Source organism: Salmo salar, chromosome 03 (assembly GCF_965601325.2).
Source record: "Salmo salar chromosome 03, fSalSal1, whole genome shotgun sequence".
Lineage (NCBI taxonomy): Eukaryota > Metazoa > Chordata > Actinopteri > Salmoniformes > Salmonidae > Salmo > Salmo salar.
The window spans coordinates 40,572,089-40,593,618 of NC_138293.1; the positions used below are offsets into that span (position 1 = coordinate 40,572,089).

General features: G+C 42.0%; 1 protein-coding gene across 1 annotated transcript; it reads right to left on the minus strand.

Annotated features, from left to right (window-relative positions):
- Positions 1-4,634: 4,634 nt before the first annotated feature.
- LOC106600441 (dual specificity mitogen-activated protein kinase kinase 2) lies at positions 4,635-20,763 on the minus strand. The gene is made up of 13 exons (XM_014191798.3): positions 20,657-20,763; positions 19,295-19,407; positions 9,591-9,801; positions 8,070-8,126; positions 7,834-7,923; positions 7,589-7,666; positions 7,417-7,468; positions 7,168-7,292; positions 6,880-7,090; positions 6,743-6,795; positions 6,533-6,594; positions 5,415-5,460; positions 4,635-5,301 (listed from the first exon to the last, which is right to left on the minus strand). Exons 2-13 carry the CDS (start codon positions 19,321-19,323, stop codon positions 5,191-5,193), a joined length of 1,125 nt encoding a protein of 374 aa, XP_014047273.1. The 5' UTR covers positions 19,324-19,407; positions 20,657-20,763; the 3' UTR covers positions 4,635-5,190.
- Positions 20,764-21,530: the final 767 nt, after the last annotated feature.

Below are 21,530 nucleotides of genomic sequence, written 5' to 3' on the forward strand. Positions count from 1 at the left end.
GGAATTCATTAGCAATCAAAGAGCTACTGACGAACGCAGGATCTTAATTACCCTCTAATTTGCATATTTGCATATTAATGACTGCAGACTTTGCTGTTTTACTGCCGCAGTGGCTTAGAGCAACCCACCCCCCCATCTCCCTCATAGCCCCCCTCCCCTCTAAGTTCTAGAATTACCCCCACTACACAAACGTGTGTACACACACACAGACTTATATACAAAAACTTGCACACACTCTGCTAGAATCTGAGCTCTTTAAGCTTCCGACTTATCCCCAACACACGCATACACACACACGCTCAAGCGTGAGTGTACACACAAAACCTACACAATCAACATCCTTAGCACATAGCTAAGGTCGGCTGTGGGGAATTTGTTGACTCTACTGAAGTGGCCTTTGAAGGGATATGATACAATTGTTTTTAGACACTAATCTAAGGTCAGGTTTGCTGTTTTCCCTCTTGGTAAGCTGGTCCTAGATCTGTGCTTGAGGGCAACTTCTACCCTGAGCGCCTCTGAATTGCTATACTTCCCCCTAGTGGTATCATGAGTGTTTTACCACAATGTAGCAAACAGTTGCAAAAATATTGCTACCGAAACAAGAGTTTATTTTACAAATTCAGCTAGGTCCCTCCACGTTTCGTTCCTAGTGAATACACCCCAGGGTACTGGTAGTGAATACACCCCTGGGTACCGGTAGTTAATACACCCCAGGGTACCGGTAGTTAATACACCCCAGGGTACCGGTAGTTAATACACCCCAGGGTACCGGTAGTTAATACACCCCAGGGTACCGGTAGTTCATGTCATGCCATGAAAGAAAATCCCTTTAGAATTTGCTTTCAATAGTTTTAGAGAAAATAAGGAGACTGTGTTCCGTTGTGACAATACATAACATTTATTGACAATTATGACAAGAAAACAAAGTTTATGTTTTTGACATTGTTGAGAAGAAATACACAAAGAGAAGCAAAGAAAGCAGCGAAAGGCCCTCGACCCCCCCAGGACACAGAAACGCACTTATTTTATGGCAGATCCATGCCCTGCTGTATACATGCTTTTATATACACTAAGTCTTACAAAACATGAAGAACTCATGCTCTTTCCATGACAGACTGACCAGGTGAATCCAGGTGAAAGCTATGATTCCTTACTGATGTCACTTGTTAAATCCACTTTAATCAGTGTAGATGACGTTTCAAGTTCCTTGGCGTTCACATCACCAATAAACTATCATGGTCCAAACACACCAAGAAAGTAATGAAGAGAGCACAACGCCTTTTCCCCCTCAGGAGACTGAAAAGATTTGGCATAAGTCCCCCGATCCTAAAAAAGTTCTACAGCTGCACCATCGAGAGCATCCTGACCGCTTGCAACACCGCCTGGTATGGCAATTGCTCGGCAACCGACCGTAAGGCGCTATAGAGGGTAGTGCATACAGCCCAGTACATCACTGGGGCCAAGCTTCCTGCCTCCAGGACCTATATACTAGTCGATGTCAGAGGAAGGCCCAAAAAATTGTCAAAGACCCCAGTCATCCAAATCATAGAGAGCACAGTCTGCTACCACACGGCAAGCGGTACCGGAGCACCAAGTCTAGGTCCAAAAGTCTCCTTAACAGCTTCAACTCCCAAGCCATAAGACTGCTGAACAATGAATAAAATGGCCACCCGGACTATTTGCATTGACACCCCCCACCTTAGTTTTTACACTGCTGCTACTCACTGTTTGTTATTTATTCATAGTCACTTTTCCCCTACCTACATGTACAAATGACCTCGACTAAGCTGTACCCCCACACATTGACTCGGTACCGGTACCCCCTGTATATAGCCTCATTATTGATATTTTGTGTTACTTTTACATTTTTTTTAACTTTATTTAGTAAATATTTTCTTAAATCTATTTTCTTAAAACTGAATTGTTGGTTAAGGGCTTGTAAGTAAGAATTTCACAGTAACATTGTATTGTTGTATTCAGCGCATGTGACAAATACAATTTGATTGATTTGAAGGGGAGGTGACAGGTTAAAGAAGGATTTTTAAACCTTGAGACAATTGAGACATGGATAGTGTGTGTGTGGCATTCAGAGGGTGAATGGTAATGACAAAAGATTTGAGAGCCTTTGAATGGGGTATGGTAATAAGTGTCAGATGCACCGGTTTGTGTTAAGAACTGCAACGCTGCTGGGTTTTTCACACTCGACAGTTTATGTGTATCAAGAATGGTCCACCACACAAAGGACATCTAACCAAATTGACACAACAGTGGGAAGCACTAGAGTCAAGATGGGCCAGCATCCCTGTGGAACTCTTGACACCTTGTAGAGTCCATGCCGCAACAAATTGAGGCTGTTCTGAGGGCAAAAGGAGGTGCAACTCAATATTAGGAAGGTGTTAATGTTTTGTACACAAGTGTATATTACGACAGTGTTTCCCAACTCCAGTCATCGAGTACCCACAACCCTCAATGAATTGAATCAGGTGAGTTTGTCTGGGGCTACAACAAACGTGTGCTGTTGGGGGTACATGAGGACAGGAGTTGGGAAACACTGTATTAGGAGATATAGATATAAATGACTCTGGCTAAGGTGTGTTCATCTCCCAACACAGGTCAGGCATGCATCTCTCCCACAGCCAAACGGATGGAGGGAGCCTGGCCAGGACACAGACACTAGGGCTGCATCTCAATAGTCTAAATGGCATCCTCTTCCAGTATAATTTCCTTTAACTTCACTGATGTGAAAGAATTGGACAGGATGCGACACACCCACAGTTGCATCATCAGTGCAGTATTTCAGTGTCATCCCACATCTCATTGACACACACTACTCACTCATCTGCCGAAAGAGAAAAATAAAAACTGATGTACAGTATGCAAATAAGCTTAACATATGAATATCTGAGGAGGCTTGGGGGGAGGAGCTATAGGAGGACAGGCTCATTGTATTGGCTGGAATGAAATAAATGGAACAGAGTCAACAGAACGGAGTCAAACATGTGGTTTCCATGTTTATTACCGTTCCATTTATTCCATTCCAATGAGCCTATCCTCCTATAGCTCCCCCCCACCAGCCACCTCTGCTGAATATGCACACGGAGATGAGTAGACATACTCATGTATTGACATACATGTACATTGTAAGTCCTAATCATGATTGTAATACCTATGGCCTGCCAAAAAGACCAATGTCATACACTGCAGCTGTGGCCCACGTTTGGGTTATTGCTTGTATAGAGTGATTGATACATGTAATTGAAAAGCAAAATAAGATGATCTTGGGAAAATAGATTAAGTGCAGATGTTTACATACTCAGGAAGCTGAAACAGGTCTTGCCTAGTTTATGACATCAAGTATCCAGATGTTTTTTTTTTTTAACAAGGTGTATATTTCTGCGTAACCTCTGCTCAAAAGGGTTCTGGTGTTACAGCAACGCAAAACAGTGCCTTCAGAAAGTACCCACACCCCTTGACTTTTTCCACATTGTGTTACAAAGTGGGATTAAAATTGGTCATTCTTTGTCAATGATCTACACAAAACACTGATGTCAAAGTGAAAGAAATGCAATTTTGTTGAGTATTCAACCAAGTCAATACATATGTCACCTTTGGCAGCATTTACAGCTGTGAGTCTTTCTGGGTAAGTCTAAGAGCTTTGCCACCTGGATTGTACAGTATTTTCCCCATTCAAAAAAAATAATCACGAGAGCCATTTAGGTCTTGCCGTAGATTTAAGTTGATTCAAGTTAAAACTAGGACACCCAGGAACATTCAATGTCATCTTGGTAAGCAGCTCCAGTGTAGATTTGGCCTTGTGTTTTAGGTTACAGTCCTGCTGAAAGGTGAATTTGTCTCCCAGTGTCTGTTTGAAAGCAGACTGAACCAGGTTTTCCTTTAGGATTTGTACGTGCTTACCTATATTCCGTTTCTTTTTAGCCTAAAAAGGCCCCAAAAACTCAAGTCCTTGCCGACAACAAGCATACCCATAGATACAGCCACCACCATGCTTGAAAACATGGGAGTGTTACTCTGATGTAGTTTCCCCATAACATAACACTTTGTACTCGGCACAAAAAGTACATTTCTTTGCCACTTTTGCAATATTACTTTAGTGCCTTATTGCAAATAGGATCCATGTTTGGAATATTTAATTCTGTAGAGGCTTCTTTCCACTCATTTATTTTAAGCCATCCTCAGTTAACTCTGATCACCGTTTAAAAAAAACAAACCCACCACTGGCCTCATGGTGAAATTCCTCTTTGGTAACTTATTTAGGAAGGGTGCCTGTATCTTTGAAGCGACTGGATGTATTGATATGCCATCCAAAGTGTAAAATTACTAACTGCACCATGCTCAGGGTTATTTAATGTCAGCTTTTATTTTTACCCATCTACCAATAGGTGCCCTTTGCGAACCATAGGAAAACCTCCCTGGTCTTTCTGGTTGAAATTCACTGCTCAACTGAGGGACCTTACAGAAGATTTTTTTTACAATTATGTTAAACAGTATAGCACAGTGAGTCCATGCAACTTATTAAGCACATTCACTCCTGAACTTTAGGCTTGCCATTTAAAAAGAAAAAGTTGATTACTTGAGTCAAGACATTTCAGCTTTTCATTTTTAATACATTTTGTAAACATTGAGAAACAATTCCAATGACATTATGGGGCATTGTGTAGATCAGTGACAATCTCAACTTAATCCATTTTAAATTCAGGCTGTAACAAAATGTGGACAAAGTCCAGGGATGTGAATATTTTCTGAAGGCACTGTAGATAAATGTCAAAACCAAAACTTTTGGTGCCAACTGAAGATTGAGTTAAGAGTTCACTGCATGAGTGTATACATCTAAAGCCTCTACCTCTGACCAGGCATATTTTACACCTTAGGTCTGCTCATCCAGGGTAATGAAGCTCCCTGATGCCACACTTGATACTGCAGACTACAACAGCCAGACCGCTTTGACGGTCTGATAGGGGAATCTGACAGCGTGAGGGGTTGCCCTAAACACACCATTGAAGCAATGTTGATTGAGGTTGTAACTGTGGGCTTGTTTCTGACAGAGGCGAGTGACTAGGGCCAGTTCATACCAGGATCACCCGAGAGGATAGGTCGCTGACAAGGAAAGTACGTTTGTATACATGTGCTTGTTGAGGCTGCATGCGTGTCCACAGGCCACTGCATGTGTGTCTAGTCTGCAGTGCATGGGGGAGTGCTGGGTTGGTTCAGTGCCATGATTTTACAGAGCCAGCCAGCAAAGTCCACCACCTCTACCTCAGAGCGCTTGATAAACGTGTGGTTCTGAAACAAAGACATACATGGCTCAGTACAAAACTACATCAGCATGTAAAATATCTATCCTGTCCAATTCCCTGGTTATTATAAGTCAAGCAGTTGATAAGCACAAAACTCACCATCAGCATCTTCACGTCAGCCCGGTCTGTTGGGTTCTTGATGAGACTGAGGAAGCACAAGGAAGCCAGTAGTCATAGATCTAACAAAGCAGTGAGATCTAATGCTGAGGATCACTTTGGAAACAAGTGTTTGACTTTACACTCGTACCCATATACACAGGTTGAAAACTGCAGATTTGGGCTCTGATGTGTGCTTAAAATTGGAACAGTGGCTGTACAGGAACATGCTATAAATGGCAGCTCAGGCTCTGCACTTCAGTGCTGTAGGGGTTTGGCTGATTGCCTTTATGAACTTAAGCATCGTACGCGACAAGGAGTCGCCCCCATCGCTCCCACTAATTGGGCAACTCTTGATGTCCGAGTGAGGGAAATGCTGTAAATTAAGACTATGTATTTTGAAAGATGAGACGTTGAGGATAACTATCTTTGATGTCATGCAAGCAGGCCAACACCCTTAAGTCCAAATGTGCACTTCCCCATTTATTCCTGTATCAAACTCATGTCACATACAGTATCAACATCTTTGATATACAGTTGTAAGCTGACAGTGTCATACCGAGTGGTTCTGAACAGACTGAGCCTATCTATTGTAAAGAACTCGCTGCGGAACACGCAAGACTTATGCGCACCAAAATTACCATTGGTTCCTCTGAATTGCCTTGCGAAAGCCTAAAACTATTTTATAACTTAGCTGTGCACACTTGGAGTCCCCTTTCAAAAAAAAAAAATAATTCACACATGTTGCACCTACTCATACATGCTGCATTCCTATCATTGAATTTATCCAGAGTATTTGATTGTCATCAGCAAATCTGCCAAAAAGTATAATAAAATGTACAAAATCAAGTGTATTGTTTGGATTCACCGTTGTCCTCAACTTGTCTAATAACAGTCCAATACTCTACTGTTCCTTTTCAATTGCTATCATTCTTATGCATTTCATATTTCTGTAACAAAAATTTCAATTTAGCCCCATCCATATAGGCCAGTTCCCTCGAGTGTAAAGGGTTTAGCGCCATCCTCTGGGAATTTATTGTACATCTTGTTACCCAAATAAATGCAATTCAATCAATCAAGACATTGTATTCTTTAAATCATTCAGACTGCGGGAGACTCACCATCTAGTCACAAAGTCATGGAAATCAGAAGTGAATACGCCATGGGGCAGTTCGGGGGGAGGCTGGAACAAGATAATCAGAATAAAAACAAGCCCATCTATACACTATGCCTTGGATATAGAGTCAGTCATATCTTAGCGCCAGACGGTCTATTACAATAATTTTTATTATTCTATGCCATGAGGGGGTGGTATCCTCAGCAGTGCTCACCTCGTTGACAATGTAGTCCAGCAGCTCAAAGATGGCCATCTCAGGACCATGGCCTGCAAGACAGTGAAACATTACTGAGATCAATTGTACAAATAAGTTAATTCTAACCATCTGGAGGAGATACTCTGTGTTCTCACTGCTAGCATGTCTGCCCCCAGGGGATCTGGGTGAGGTGCTGCTGTGCATGTCTCCCTCAGCCCCATCCATGGGCTGTCCGAAGATGATCTCAAGCTCCTTGGTGTCAGGAGGGGGGATGGGGTACCGGCCGATAGACAGCTCCACCAGAGACAGGCCCATGCTCCACACGTCAGACTGAACAGAGAAGTGGGTGCCCTGCAATCGCTCCGGCTGTTGGTTAGAGACAGATAACTGGATTACACATAGGCTTACACACACACACACAGAGAGAGAGGAGGTGTACACACCGACATGTAGGAGCGTGTTCCCACGAAGGAGTTGGCCATGGAGTCTATGAGCTGTCCACTCACGCCAAAGTCACACAGCTTGATCTCCCCACAAGAGTTCACCAGGATGTTAGAGGGCTTCACATCTGTGGGACAGATGGGATGTCAGTGAGTGTGGGCAACTACATACAAGACAGACAAAGGCAGAGCTAACAACACCAACTACAGTTATAGTAGGTAAATCAAACTGCATAACAAATCAACGTGTACCTCTGTGCATGATCTGATGTTCTTCTCGTAGATAGGCTAAACCTCTGAGAACCTGTGAAGATGAGGACAAAACATTTTGGGGTAAGTCTCAAAAAAAAAGAAATGGCACTAGAAAGCTGGCCATCTGACTGGCACCATCTTTAGGCTACATAGCTGGTTTGCTGGTACTCACAGCAATGCTGACTTTCCCTAGGATCTCCTCAGGGATCCTCTTGGCCTCCTTCAGCACCTGGTCCAGGGAGCCCCCATCCTGTAGGGAGAGAGATGAGCCACTCACAACCACCACATGTCAACAGTAGGGCAAGGTCTGAGTCTACCTGCATTACATTTGCAACTTCACCATCTCCCCCACTCCTACAAAATATTTTCCTTGCTCTTGAAAGGCACTCACCCCCCCATTCTCTCCCCCTCCCTCACCATGTGTTCCATGCAGATGCTAATTTCTTCGTCGCTGTAGAAGGCCCCGTAGAAACTAACGATGTAGGGCGAGTTACACTCATGTAGCAACTGAGGGAAGATAGAACACAGGGGAATAGACTTATTCTTTAGCTCAAATATTACTAAATTATTGATACATCCCAACAGTGACTAAAACATTTAACATTGTGGAATACTACATTTTTGTATTTGAAGTTGAATCACAAAAGCAGCACCTGTAGCTCTCTGATGATCTGGTTTCTGATGGCTGGCTTGATCTCCAGATGGATCAGCTGAGGAGGGAGGAGGGATGAATACAATACACAATCTAAACAGCTTTGTCTCATCACTAGTAGCCAATGCTGGTTTTGAATCAAATGGCCATCTAATTGTTTTATTGTAATGCGTTTCTTCAGTCCCTCCCCTTGGCCCAACCTGGGCTTGAACCAGTCACCCAACTAGCATCATTACCCATCACTACACATAAGCCGCAGCCCTTGCAGAGCAAGGGAAACTACTACTTCAAAGTCAGTGACATCAACGCTTGAAACACTAACTAGCCAGCCATTTCACTGGTTACACTAGCATGACAGATATCCAGTCTGAAAAAAATAAATAAAATGACCAACCCCTATACTCTAAATACATAAGGATCAGACAGGTGTAAGCAATTTGATAAGCTACAGGCAATTCCATGGAGACTCATTCACTTTAAAATGTATTCCAAACAAAAAACATTGATTTCAGTTTAACTAAACCATAGAACATTATGCACAAGGACTACTATAACATGTACTGGAAAAGCTTGCAAAGTTTGCTAACAGATTTACTGTAAAAGCTACCGACAAAGGTTAAAACTGAGGTAGCTTTTACAATAATTCTGTTACCAAACTTTACATCTGTTCAGTAATTTGTTTGTTACAGTAGTCCTTGTGCATAGAGTAAATGTCTATGTATTGCATAAATTGTTCAAAGTAATCATTGTGCATAGAGTTGTATGGTTTGTTAAACTTGGAAATCAAATGTTTAGCATACATTTTAAAGTGAAAATTCAGTCTCAGGTGCAACTCCACGGTAACGGAATAATGCCATCTAAACCACTGGTTGTCCAAGTGGACTTCCCCTCAATCTGATAACACTCTTAGATCTGGAAGGAATGGGAGGGTGTCACACTTGGTCCCATTCAGACAATTGTAACTAGGCGAGTTACTTATTTTTTGTGCAGTGAGAACCACTCAAGAGCCCCAGAAGCGAACCAAAACTGACACCATCTCGAGAGGTGGTCTGAGTTCAGGTCACTTGAATTCCACAGTTGATTTCCCTTTTTTAGGGCAATGTGAACACAAAGCTCCCCAGGTTGGCTTGTCATTATTCCCACAGCACACATTAGACAACTGCAACACCGTTTCCCCTGCCATAACCCCTGGAACCAAAACAGAGCTGTGAAGGGTCGCAAAAAACAACTGTTTTTGGATATGATTAGCAAGTCAAGGTGCAGAAATTCCAAAATGTGGAGTGTTTTGATTATTTGTTTGCAATATGTGAACTATAGGCTAAGACAGCTTCAAACTGTTTATTCGATTGAATAGTGTGAGAAGACATGGTGAGAATCACAACAGTGAATTAGCTATTATTTTACCGCATGGTTCAATTTAAAGACAGATCAGTTATTTGAAAGAATACTATATGTGAAGAACACCCTAAGAAAAAAGGTGGGGGGGTGACTTCATACTGGCAACGGAATTCACACCACTCACCTTTCTGGCCATGACCAGGCCTGAGGGTTTGTGGCACACCTTGTTGACCACACCTCCGTTGCCAGCGCCCAGCTCACAGATGTGGTGGAAGTCATCGTCTTTCAGCTCGCGCACTTTGGCTTTCTGGGTCAGGAAAGCCTCCAAGCGCTTCTTCTGCTGCTCATCTAGATCCATCTCTTCCAGCTTCTTCTGTAGGGCCTCCAGGTTAGCGCTGAGGGAGGGATGGAGGATGAATTAGCTCACGGATAAGACTTTGAAAGTAGAGGGGGACTTGAAGTGCATCTGTTGAACAGTAGCCAGCTGGCTAAGCAATTACACTTACTGAGGAAGCAGTGATGGTTGTAGAGGTCGACAATACTCCCTCACCACCAGTGGGAGTGATGTTTAGGTGCACTGGTCTATTGGGGGCCATGTTTTGGAGAATAATTTGATCGCTAAATAAAGCTTATTGATCCCAAATTGCTGTCTACAGAAGTGTGACTTAATGCAGCTGGCAGATCAAACAATCCAAAAGCCACCTGACTGCCTAGCTATCAAACTAGCCTGTGCATCTATCAAATCAAAACAGGTGACAAGGTGGTTAGCTAGCTAAGCTGTCTGTTATCTGGTCTAACTCAAGCTAATTTGTTAACTTAAGATGGCTGGATAAATTAGCATACAGGCACTAGCTAGCAAGCTAACATTACGGTAACAAAGCAATAACTAGTAAGACATGTAACGTTAGCTAACTACGTTGTAAATAGTTGTCCAGATTGGGGGTAAAAAAATAAATCAGCTACCAACACAAGCTCAAATGTATATGGACCACAGGCACATTTCATACCAAATGCTTTAGCTATTCAAGTTAACTAGCCAAAACAGTCTAGGCCTAGAACGTCCAGAAGGTGAGGACTGTAGGAACCAATAAATTACATTCCTGCTGGGGGCTCTGTACACCAGATGGGGGGGGGGGGGGGGGGGGCACACAGCTAAATTTGGCCAGGGTTGCCAGGTCCTAATAAAACTACAACACAATTGCCACTTAACCTGCTCAAAGGTAAAAGTAGCAGTTGCAACATTTATACAATAAACACTTTCTACTTAAGCCTTAATTGGCGCGATAAAGTTCTGTAATGAAATTAGAAAAATTCGGTTCAAAATACTTCTTGCAAACTATGACAAACGAATTTGAATGTTGCAAGAGAAAATAATACTCCCTTAAAAAAGGCACAAGGGGTTATGGTATGTGGCCAATATACTGTACCAGGGCTAAGGGCTGCCCTTAAGTATGATGTAAGAGTGCCTGGATGCAGCTGTTAGCCATGGTTTATCGGCCATATACCACAAACCATGGGGTACCTTATTGCTGTTCAGTGGCGACCCGTCATTCAGGGCAGGTGAGGCAGTGTCACATCAAGGTAAAATATCAATGACTTAATAAAGCCTCCATACAAACATGGTCTCTTTGCTTTCTTGAGGAAGGCAGCTCCAAAATGCATGAGTTTCATCCTAGCTCAATGCTTTGTGGTGGGGCAGCCAGAGGAAAACAGAGTAGGGGTTGGTAATGTTCTCTAGTTGCACCGTGATTGTCTCAGTTCTCACTCATGGGGACACTACATCACTGCCAAATCTAAGAGTAGAGCTCGAAAATTCAAGCCCCTTGGGTGCAGCCATAGAGTTACATTAAAGGTGCCCATCCAAGGCCATTGGCCACAGATTTGATGAAATTCTACAGTAGCTTTGATTGATCATGTCAACATCTTACTTTCAAAGTCTTAGCTAGCAGTCATGAATCAAGTCGACAACCTACTAGCAAATATTTTAATCTTAAAGAGAAAATAAATTATAGATAACATAGTGGTGCTAATCAGCCATAAATTACACAACTTGGAAATCGCATATTCAACAATGAGTGGTTTAAAAAGGAATCAGTGGCTAACTGCAAGCATCGCAAAGCAATCACTAGCTTGCTATTCAGTGGAGTGTGGTCCCAATTCTCAGTTTAAGGTTCTTTTCCAAGATTAAAATTATAAACATTGGCCATGCTGTCATTCCAGCATGACTTCTGCCGTGGTCAAAACTGTTACCTCAGAGCTGGGAAATCTGACTTCAGTGAGTTCAAGACAACTGGGAAACCAAGAAAAAAAAGCGCCGACTGGGAAAATGTTTTGAACGGTCATCAAACTCAGAATTCTAAGTAATGAGCACACCTCTTTCTAGAGATACAACCTGAAGATTGCTGAAGTCATGGTTCAACCTTGTGTCCCCCTCCCAGTTGTCCTGAAAGCACCATAAATCCAGACTTTAATGACAAAGTTTGCCGACGAAGGACCACCGCACAAGGTGAGTCCAAAAATGCATTGTATGCTGCATAAATGTAATATGCCAGGGAGGTATGTATACTGTAGCTAAGAAAGTATTACTTAGTGTATGTTGTGTTAGTAGCCCATGTGCCTCACCCTAATAACTTGGTCTATTTTCCAGTCCTGTTCTGACTTGGTGGTGCACATGTAGCCTATAACCCGTTTTAGAGAAACAGTCATTGACCATTGTAAGAGCTTTCATTGTCTGCTTATATGCCCCATTTATTTATCCTATGGTTCTGACTTGGTGTACAGGGAGAACACTAATGGCCCATATTCCGAATTCTGTCGCTGTGCATTTCAAAAGTGCTTAACAGTTGACTATGTCCGTCCTAGCGCGCTCATTAAGGTCTTAATCAAAATTATGGATTGCCGCATCCACTTGTCCCCTTACGCCATAGTTTTGTTCATCTCAATTCATAGGAGAAAACACATTTGTCTAAGCAAGTCTAAAAAAAAAAAATTGAACATAGCTGATTTGGCAAAGGCAGTAAATGAGGCTGAATGAACTGTTGTTTCGCTGCCAGACAAGGCTCTGCTAATAGCCAGGTGTCGCAGTTGTAAGGTGTTAGGACTGCTGTTGGTACAGCTTTATGTTGGCCCTAACAGTTTGTGGAGACAGTTAGTGCAATTCATGTATTGTGTAGTGACTTTGCTGGCATGCATCCCCCCACATTTGGGGTTTGCCCAACCAAGATTTACATGCTAAAATTGCCACTTGCTATTAAACTGGTTACAAACATAATTAGAACAGTAAAAAAAGAAATACCAGGGGAACAAGGTCTGGAACCACAGCTTTCAGCATTCAGGGCTGGAACTCGGTTTATATTTAAGCAATAAAGGCACGGGGGGGGTATTGGCCATATCAGACACCCAATGTGCCTTATTGCTATTATAAAGTGGTTACCAACGTAATTAGAGCAGTAAAAATGTCATACCGTCTGATATACCACAGCTGTCAGCCAATCAGCATTCAGGGCTTGAACCACCCAGTATAGAATTGTGAGTAAATCCCCTTTGCTCATGTGTATAACTAACCTATAGATAGACAGGAGAGTGAGTAATGAAAGTTGGACAGAGGATCATGAAATCTGATCAGGAAACACTAGAACTTTAAAAAATGTTTGCCTATTTTCTGGCCATTCTGCCATTGTGCCAGATGTTGACTACAAAAGAGTATAAAAAAAAGGGTGCAGCCATAGGCCCACCCAGATGATCCTACAAGTGAAGAAGCCAGATGTGGAGGTCCTGTGGTTAGGAGGCTGTTTGGATGTACTGCCAAATTCTCTAAAACGATGTTGAGGTAGCTTATGATTGAGACGAACATTAAATTCTAGCAACAGCTCTGGTGGACATTAAAATGTGCAGTTGTCACAACAAAGTGTCCTTGTCCCAGCACAAGGTGCACCTGTGTAATGATGCTGTTTAATCAGCTTCTTGATATGCCACACCTACCAGGTGGATGGAATATCTTGGCAAAGCAGAAATGCAGGGGGTATAAACACACTTCTGCACAAAATTTGAGAGAAATAAGCTTGGGCTCATGACTACACTGTTTGAGTGTTTGTCAACCGCTCCAGAATTGTAAATCTTATAATAAAATAAGTTGTAGACTATAGATTCAACCTTTGATTAGAATTTCCAAGACAGGGCTACAAAATGGAAACCCAGCCGTGAGCTTCCCAGTGACGCAAGCCTACCAGACGAGCTACATGCCTTCTATGCTCGTGTAGAGGCAAGCAACACTGAACCATGCATGAGAGCACCAGCTGTTCCGGACAACTGTGATAACGGTCTTGCTCACATCTGCTACAGAGTTAACATTAACAAGGCCGCAGGGCCAGACGGATTACCAGGATGTGTACTCTGGCAAGTGTCTTCACTGACATTCTCAACCTCTCCCTGACCGAGTCTATTATACCTACGTTTCAAGCAGACAACCATGTTACCTTTGCTTTCTTGGGCACAGGGACTCTGCCTAAATGACTACTGCCCCATAGCAGTCAAGTCTGTAGCCATGAAGTGCTTTGAAAGGTGAGTCATAGCTCACATCAACACCCCAATTTGCATACAGCCCCAACAATCTCAATTGCACTCAACATTGCCCTTTCCCACCTGGACAAAAAACACCTACACTTCCATTCAAAAGTTTGGGGTCACTTAGAAATGTCATTGTTTTTTTAAAGAACCCCCCCCCACCACATTTGACCATTAAAATATCAAATTGATCAGAAACAGTGTAGACATTGAATGTAAATGACTACTGGAGCTGGAAACAGATTTTGTTATGGAATATCTACATCGGAGTGATGGTTGCTGATAATGGCCCTGTGTTCTAATGGCACGTTGTGTTAACTAACCCAAGTTTATCATTTTAAAAAGGCTAATTGATAATTAGAAAACCCTTCTGCAATTATGCTAGCACAGCTGAAAACTGTTGTTCTGATTAAAGAAGAAATAAAACTGGCCTTTAGACTAGTTGAGTATCTGGAGCATGGAAATTTATGGGTTTGATTACAGGCTCAAAATTGCCAGAAACAAATAACTTTCTTCTGAAATGCATCAGTCTATTCTTGTTCTGAGAAATGAATGATATTCCATGCAAGAAATTGAAGACCCCATTCAATGCCGTGTACTACTCCCGTCACAGAACAGCACCAACTGGCTCTAGCCAGAATAGAAAGAGTGGGAGGCCCCGGTGCACAACTGAGCAAGATGACAAGTACATTAGTTTCTAGTTTGAGAAACAGACACCTCAAGTCCTCAATTGGAAACTTCATTAAGTAGTACCCGCAAAACACCAGTCTCAACAGTGAAGAGGCGACTCCGGGATGCTGGCCTTCTAGGCAGAGTTGAAGAAAGCCACATCTCAGACTGGCCAATAAAAATAAAAGATTAAGCTGGGCAAGATAGACACTGGACAGGAAGATTGGGAAAGAAAAAAAAGTTATGACAGACAAATCAAAGAAGATTCGTGAGATGCAGAAAAAAAAGGAGTGCTTGACACCATCTGTCAAGTATGGAGGCAATATGGTCTGGGGGTGCTTTGGTGGTGGTAATGTGGGAGATTTGAAAAGGGTAAAAGGGATCTTGGAGGAAGGCTAACGCCATACCCAATAGACGTCGCTTAATTGGAGCCAATTTCCTCCTACAACAGGACAATGATCCAAAGCACAGTGCCAAACTATGCAAGAACTATTAAAGGAAGAAGCAGTCAGCTGGTATTTGTCTATAATGGAGTGGCCAGCAGTCACTGGATCTCAACCCTATTGAGCTACTGTGGGACCAGCTTTGACTGAATGGTACGTATGAAGTGCCCATCAAGCCAATCCAACTTGTGGAAGGTGCTTCAGGAAGCATGGGGTGATCTCTTCAGATTACCTCAAGTTGACAAGAATGCCAAAGGTCTGCAAGGCTGTAATAGCTGCAAATGGAGGATTCTTTGACGAAAGAAAAGTTAAGGAGAATTCTTATTTATAACCTTGCAAATGTCTTGACTATTTCCTTTTCATTATGCAACTCATGTTTATGGAAAACAAGGCCATTAAGTGACAACTTTTGAACGGTAGTGAGAGAATGCCGTTTATTGACTAAAACTCAGTATTCAACACAAAGCTAAGGACCCTGGGACTAAAGACCTCCTTCAACTGGATCCTGGACTTCCTGACGGGCTGCCCCCAGGTGGTAAGAGTAGGCAAAAACACATCTGCCATGCTGAACCCCTCAGGGGTGCGTGCTTAGTCCCCTCCTGTACTACCACTATTGCGTGGCCAAGCACAACATCACCATTAAGTTTGCTGATGACAGTGGTAGGCCCGATCACCAACAACAATGAGACAGCCTATAGGGAGGTCAGAGACCTGGCAGTGTGGTGCCAGGACAACAACAACAACCTCTCCCTCAACTGGAGCAAGACAAAGGAGCTGATCATGGACTATAGGAAAAGGAGGGCCAAACAGTCCCCCATTAATATTGATGGGGCCATAGTGGAGCGGGTTGAGAGTTGTGATGTGGACCTCAAAGCACCAACAAACTATCATGGTCCAAACAAACCAAAAGTTGTGGAGAGGGCACAACAACCTTCCCCCCCCCCCCCCCCCGCCTCAATGGTTTGATCCACTGCCAGTTCCTTAGTTGACAAGGTAACAGAGGGGTCGTATCTACTGTCTGAAAGGCACTCAATGAACGTAACTGACGTGAGGTTAATCCAGTCAATCGCGCACACACACTAGCTGAATATGCAGAGCTAGCGTGCAAATATTAACTATTAAGCTAGCTAGTACCTATTCCATTTATGTGGCCTCGTCAAAGATGGAATCTTTGCTATCGTCAATTTATTCCAAGATCAGCATGCAGATTATGTAAGTTAGTGCTTCAAAGTCCCTGTGATAAGGTTAGCAATAAACTGAAGTCCAAACTGAACTACACTCTACCATTGTCTTAAATATATTTAATGGTCTCGTTACAAAAGCTAAATTGTCGCAAGGGAACTTTTATTTATTCATTTTATTTCACCCGGGTAGCAAAGATTATAGCAAACACCACTGAAATGGAATTGGTGCTTGCTAGCTTTGCAAATTCAGCTATTGTTGGAAGCCAGCCAATATGAAACAAACTAAAATTACTAAAGGTTACAGCATATGTTGTGTAAATGGTGATCTCATACAGCTGTCAACTCTTGTCATTTTAATCCATTTCACATTTGCTAGCTACCTTTTAGATCAAAGCCCAAATAGAATGATAAAAGATATGATAGAAGCCCATCTACTGTAAATAACCTACACACTGTGTAGCCAGCCAGGTAGAAAAATAAAAGACGGACATCAGAGTATTTTTCAGTACACCAAAACGCAAAGAACCCTACTAGCCTAATATCTCAAAGACTAGTTGATAAAATGTTCATAAGAAAGAAATGCAATTCTAATGGAAATGTTTCACAATGATGTCATTAGGCAGAGCAGGCAACAGATGGCACACAGACAGCAGAGTTGGGGACAGATATGCAGGGACAGACTGGCAGAGACAGGGAGTCTCAGGTAAGTTTGTTGAGTCTTTGTTTGGCAACATTATGAAAGGTTCTCCATTTTTTTTGACTTGTAAAATAGGAACATATAATTGGAAAATGCCATGGATACCCCCCCTCTCAACTTAAACTGGTGACTGAACTAAGATTTGTTAAAGGCAATGGTATTGCTGTTGTGAAGTTTTGGGTACCGGTAGTTAGGAGTACGGCAAACACCTTATTTCTTTGGTTCCTCAATATACATTTACCATATTACAATGTAGGCTATGTGTTACAGCACTACTTTTGGTGTCCCCCTCAGGAATTGCTCTTGAGAAAATTTCATGTAATTGTCCCCTCCAAAGTTGATATCATATTTTCGCCCCTGAGAGTGAGTCCCTACAACCGCTACAACTGGCTACCAGCGGAGTCTTGTCTGGCAGCGAAACAGTTCATTCAGCTTCGTTTACTTCCTTAAAAAAAATAAAGACATAGCTGACTTAGACAAATGTGGTTTCCTGACAAATGAGATGAACAAACGATGGCATAAGGGAGCGATGAGCAGATGAGGCATTCCGTAATTTCGATTAGGACATTAATGAGCGAGCGACGACAGACGTAGTCAATATGACTGTTCAGCACTTTTTAAACGTACAGCGACAGAATGCAGAACATGGCCTGCTCTTAAAGTAGTTTCCCTGTACACCAGGCCAGAACCGTAGGATAAATAAGTGAAAGCTCTTACAATATCAGATGACATTTCTCAAAAACAGGTTATAGGCAGCGCCACCAAGTCAGAACAGTGACATTAAGCAAAATTAAGTGAAAAGAGACCAAATTATTAGGGTGAGGCACATGGACTACTAACACCTTACACACTTATGTATACTGTAGTTAAGAAAGTATTACTATTTATGTAGTAGCATACAAGAGATTTTTTGGACTCACCTTGGCTTGTGCTCACTTAAACATGAAGGTGGCGCGGCAGTCCTTTGTCAAAGTCAAAATCCAGAGAATGCCATGGTGGGAACTCAAAATAAAGACAGCCACGCCATTGAATAGCAGGCTACTGGTTGCTTTGAGTTAGCCACCGATTCCTTGCAAACAACTCATTGTTGAATTTGCGATTTCTAACTTGCTGTAATCTTTGACCAATGAGCACCGATACATTTGTGATTTCTCTTCATATGACAATTAAAAGGATTTGCCAGTGGATTGTCAATATGATTCATGATGACCGCTACCTAAGACTTTGAAAGTATGATTGACATGATCAGTTCAATCAAAGCTACTGTAGATAAAATCACGTTCTGTGGCCAATGACCGAGCCTTCTTAATATAACTATATAGCAGGACCCAAAGGGCTGATACTTTGGATGCCCCCCCCCCCCGAATCCTTTTTTTAAATTAACAAATAAAGGAATAGTCACATGCAAACATATTTTGGATGTCCATCCTTACTAAGGCTTAAACTTGGCATGACTTAGTGTCCATGAGTGACAAAAACACTGAGCCAATCACCGCGCAATGCTCCTATTTTTGCTGGCTCGCGCCACCACCGAAAGCACTAAACTAGGCTGAAACACCTGCATTTGGGAGCTGCCTTAAATACATTTATTGCAAAAAATGTGGGGCTCTGCCCCACCTGCATTAAATGAGGGGTCTCTACTGATCATAACCAAGACATGCTAACCTCTCACCATTACAGTAACAGGGGAAGTTATTTGTGCATCTAACTCACTTTTCTGGAAAATACCACTGAAAAGGGCACTTGAGACTGGTTGGGCAAAGGGGCATGTGCTCTGCATAGGTAGAGCCCTATCTGTGAAAGCCTAGTGAAATGAATTGCCATGTGTCCCATCTGTGCTTGGGGATAAAAATAACATTTCACCCAAGATAAACTAGTAGTGTTATTAAAAGTCTTGAAACATTTGGTAAAATTCACAAAAACCTATCATTTCTGTTCTGAGTGTTAATAAAACCTCCCAGGAAAAGTTAAGGAACCAGAGCAAAATGTTATCAGAAGCTCCTCGCAACCTATAAATGAATGTTCCCAGAAGTCAACATTTTCACTTGTTCTCAGAATGTTTAAAAAAAACATTTCTTTAACAGTTAGGAAAGGTATGGCTTCATTGCCACAACCAATGTTCCCACAACTTCCAAGGAAACAAGATGTGCTAGCTGGGTTCTGCCTTTTCAAAATCATATGGCACACGACATTAGCAATATGGCACTAACTTTGACCATAAATGTCTATAGAAGTTGACCTCCACTTACCGGTTCATGACAACCCCTGACAAATATTACAATGACATGTAGATAAATTAGTACCATGGTTCAATGTCTCATTTATGACCTACCATGTGATAATCTGGACTTCACAATCCATGGTGTCCAGAAGCAGAAGACAGGCCAGCGGAGAAGAGGCTGATTATCCCAAAAAGTATGTATGGCAGGATTGTGTTGTAAACTCCTGAAAACAGAAAGATCAAGTTATTTACAGATGTAGGATCTTAAATTTGAGCCAGTTTGCTATAGCAGGAAAATAATCCTGCAGCAACAGGAAATGTGAATTATTAGTGCCTTCAAAAAGTATTCATAACCCTTGACTTATTCCACATTTGTGTGCCTTAAATCAAAATGGAATTAGTAAAACATTTCTACACACAATACCCAATAAAGTGACATGATTTGAAATTTATTGACAATGAAATACAGAAACCTAGTTTACAAAGTATTCACACCAATGAGTCAATACTTTGTATAAGCACCTTTGGTGGTGACTACAGCTTTGAGTTGTGTCTTAGGTATGTCTATCAGCTTTGCACATCTGGATTTGGGGCATTTCTCCTATTCTTCGCTGCAGATTCTCAATCTCTTAAATTAGATGAGGAGCTGCAGTGAACAGCAACCTTCAAGTCTTTCCACAGATTTACAATGGGATTCAAGTCTGGGCTTTGACTGGGCCACTCAAGAAGAACTTTCACATTCTTGTTCTGAAGCCATTCCAGCATTGCTTTGGCTGTATGCTTGGAGTCATTGTTCTGTTGGAACATACATAAGGTAGTTTGCAGTCTGAAACAGGTTGTCACAGATTTGCTTGTATTTGGCTTCATTCTTTGTTCCCTCTATCCTTACCAGTCTCCCAGTTCCAGTCTCTGAAAAGCATCCCACATACCATGCCACCACCACCATGCTTCAAAGTAGGGATGATGTTAGATGGGTGATGAGTTGTGCCTGGTTTTCTCCAGACATAGCACTTTGTATTCAGGCCAAAAAGTTTCATTTGTCTCTTCAGACGACAGAATACTTTTCCTTACGCTCGCAGTCTTTAACATGCCTTTTTGCAAACTCCAGGCATGCGGCCATGTGCCTTTTGCTCAGGAATAGCTACCATGTGTCCACTCTCCCATAAATCCCAGACTGGTGATGTGCTGAGACACATCCTTTTCGCAGGTTCATCCATCTCAGACAAGAAACTTCATAGTTCTGTCTGTGGTCATCGGGTTCTTGGTCACATCCCCGACCAAGGTCCTTCTTGCCCGGTTGCCCAGTTTGGGTTGGACGGCAAGCTATAGGCAGTCTGGGTAGTACCACATTTGTTACATTTTCCAATGATGGGGACCACTGTGCTGTTGGAAACATTCAACACTCTAGAAATTGTTTTATATCCTTACCCAGATACATCCCTCATCACAATTCTATCTCAGCACTCTACTTACAGTTCCTCAGACTTCATGGTCTAGTTTCCTCTCTGACGTGCACTGTCAACTCTGGGACCTTATAAAGACAGGTGTGTTTCGTTCTAAATCATGTCCAAACAATTGAATTGGCTACAGGTGGACTCCAATCAAGTTGTAGCGACATCTCAAGGATAATCAAAAGGAAATGGATGCACCCAAGCTCAATTTGGAGTGTCATAGCAAAGGTTTTTGATTTGAGTCTTACTGGGGTCCGACTCATAACGAAAAAGACCTTACAGACAAAAAAAACTACAATTGACATACATTAACATGAGGTGTGTGTGTGCATCTATCAGTCACATACAAGTCAGTACATACACACAACAAGTAGGTCACATGGGGTAAAGCTGTTGTGCCATGAACTGTTGCTTTTTATATGTAAATGAAATATTTCTGAATTTAATTTTCAATATATTTGCAAAGATTTCTATAAACATGTTTTCATGTTGGGGTATTGTGTGTAGATGGGTGAGAAACATGTAATACATTCTGAATTCAGGCTGTAACACAAAACGTGAAACAAGTCATGGGGTATGAGTACTTTCTGAAGACACTATGTGGATTATAATTAATGGACATTGTTGTAAGCGTTGATACATTTTTTGTAAGGGAAAATGAAGTCTAAAATTTCAAAGTGGAAATTACAAACTTCAGAAGCCTTTTTAAACCTCAAATACACTACAAGTTTTACATTTCCTGCATTGCAGGGAGATCAAATTAAGATCCTACATATGTATATTCAATCATAATGGCACAGAACATCGTAGATCTGGGTTCATGCATACTATACTGAATAAAAATATAAACACAACCTGCAAAAATGTCAACGTTTTTACTGAGTCACAGTTCATTG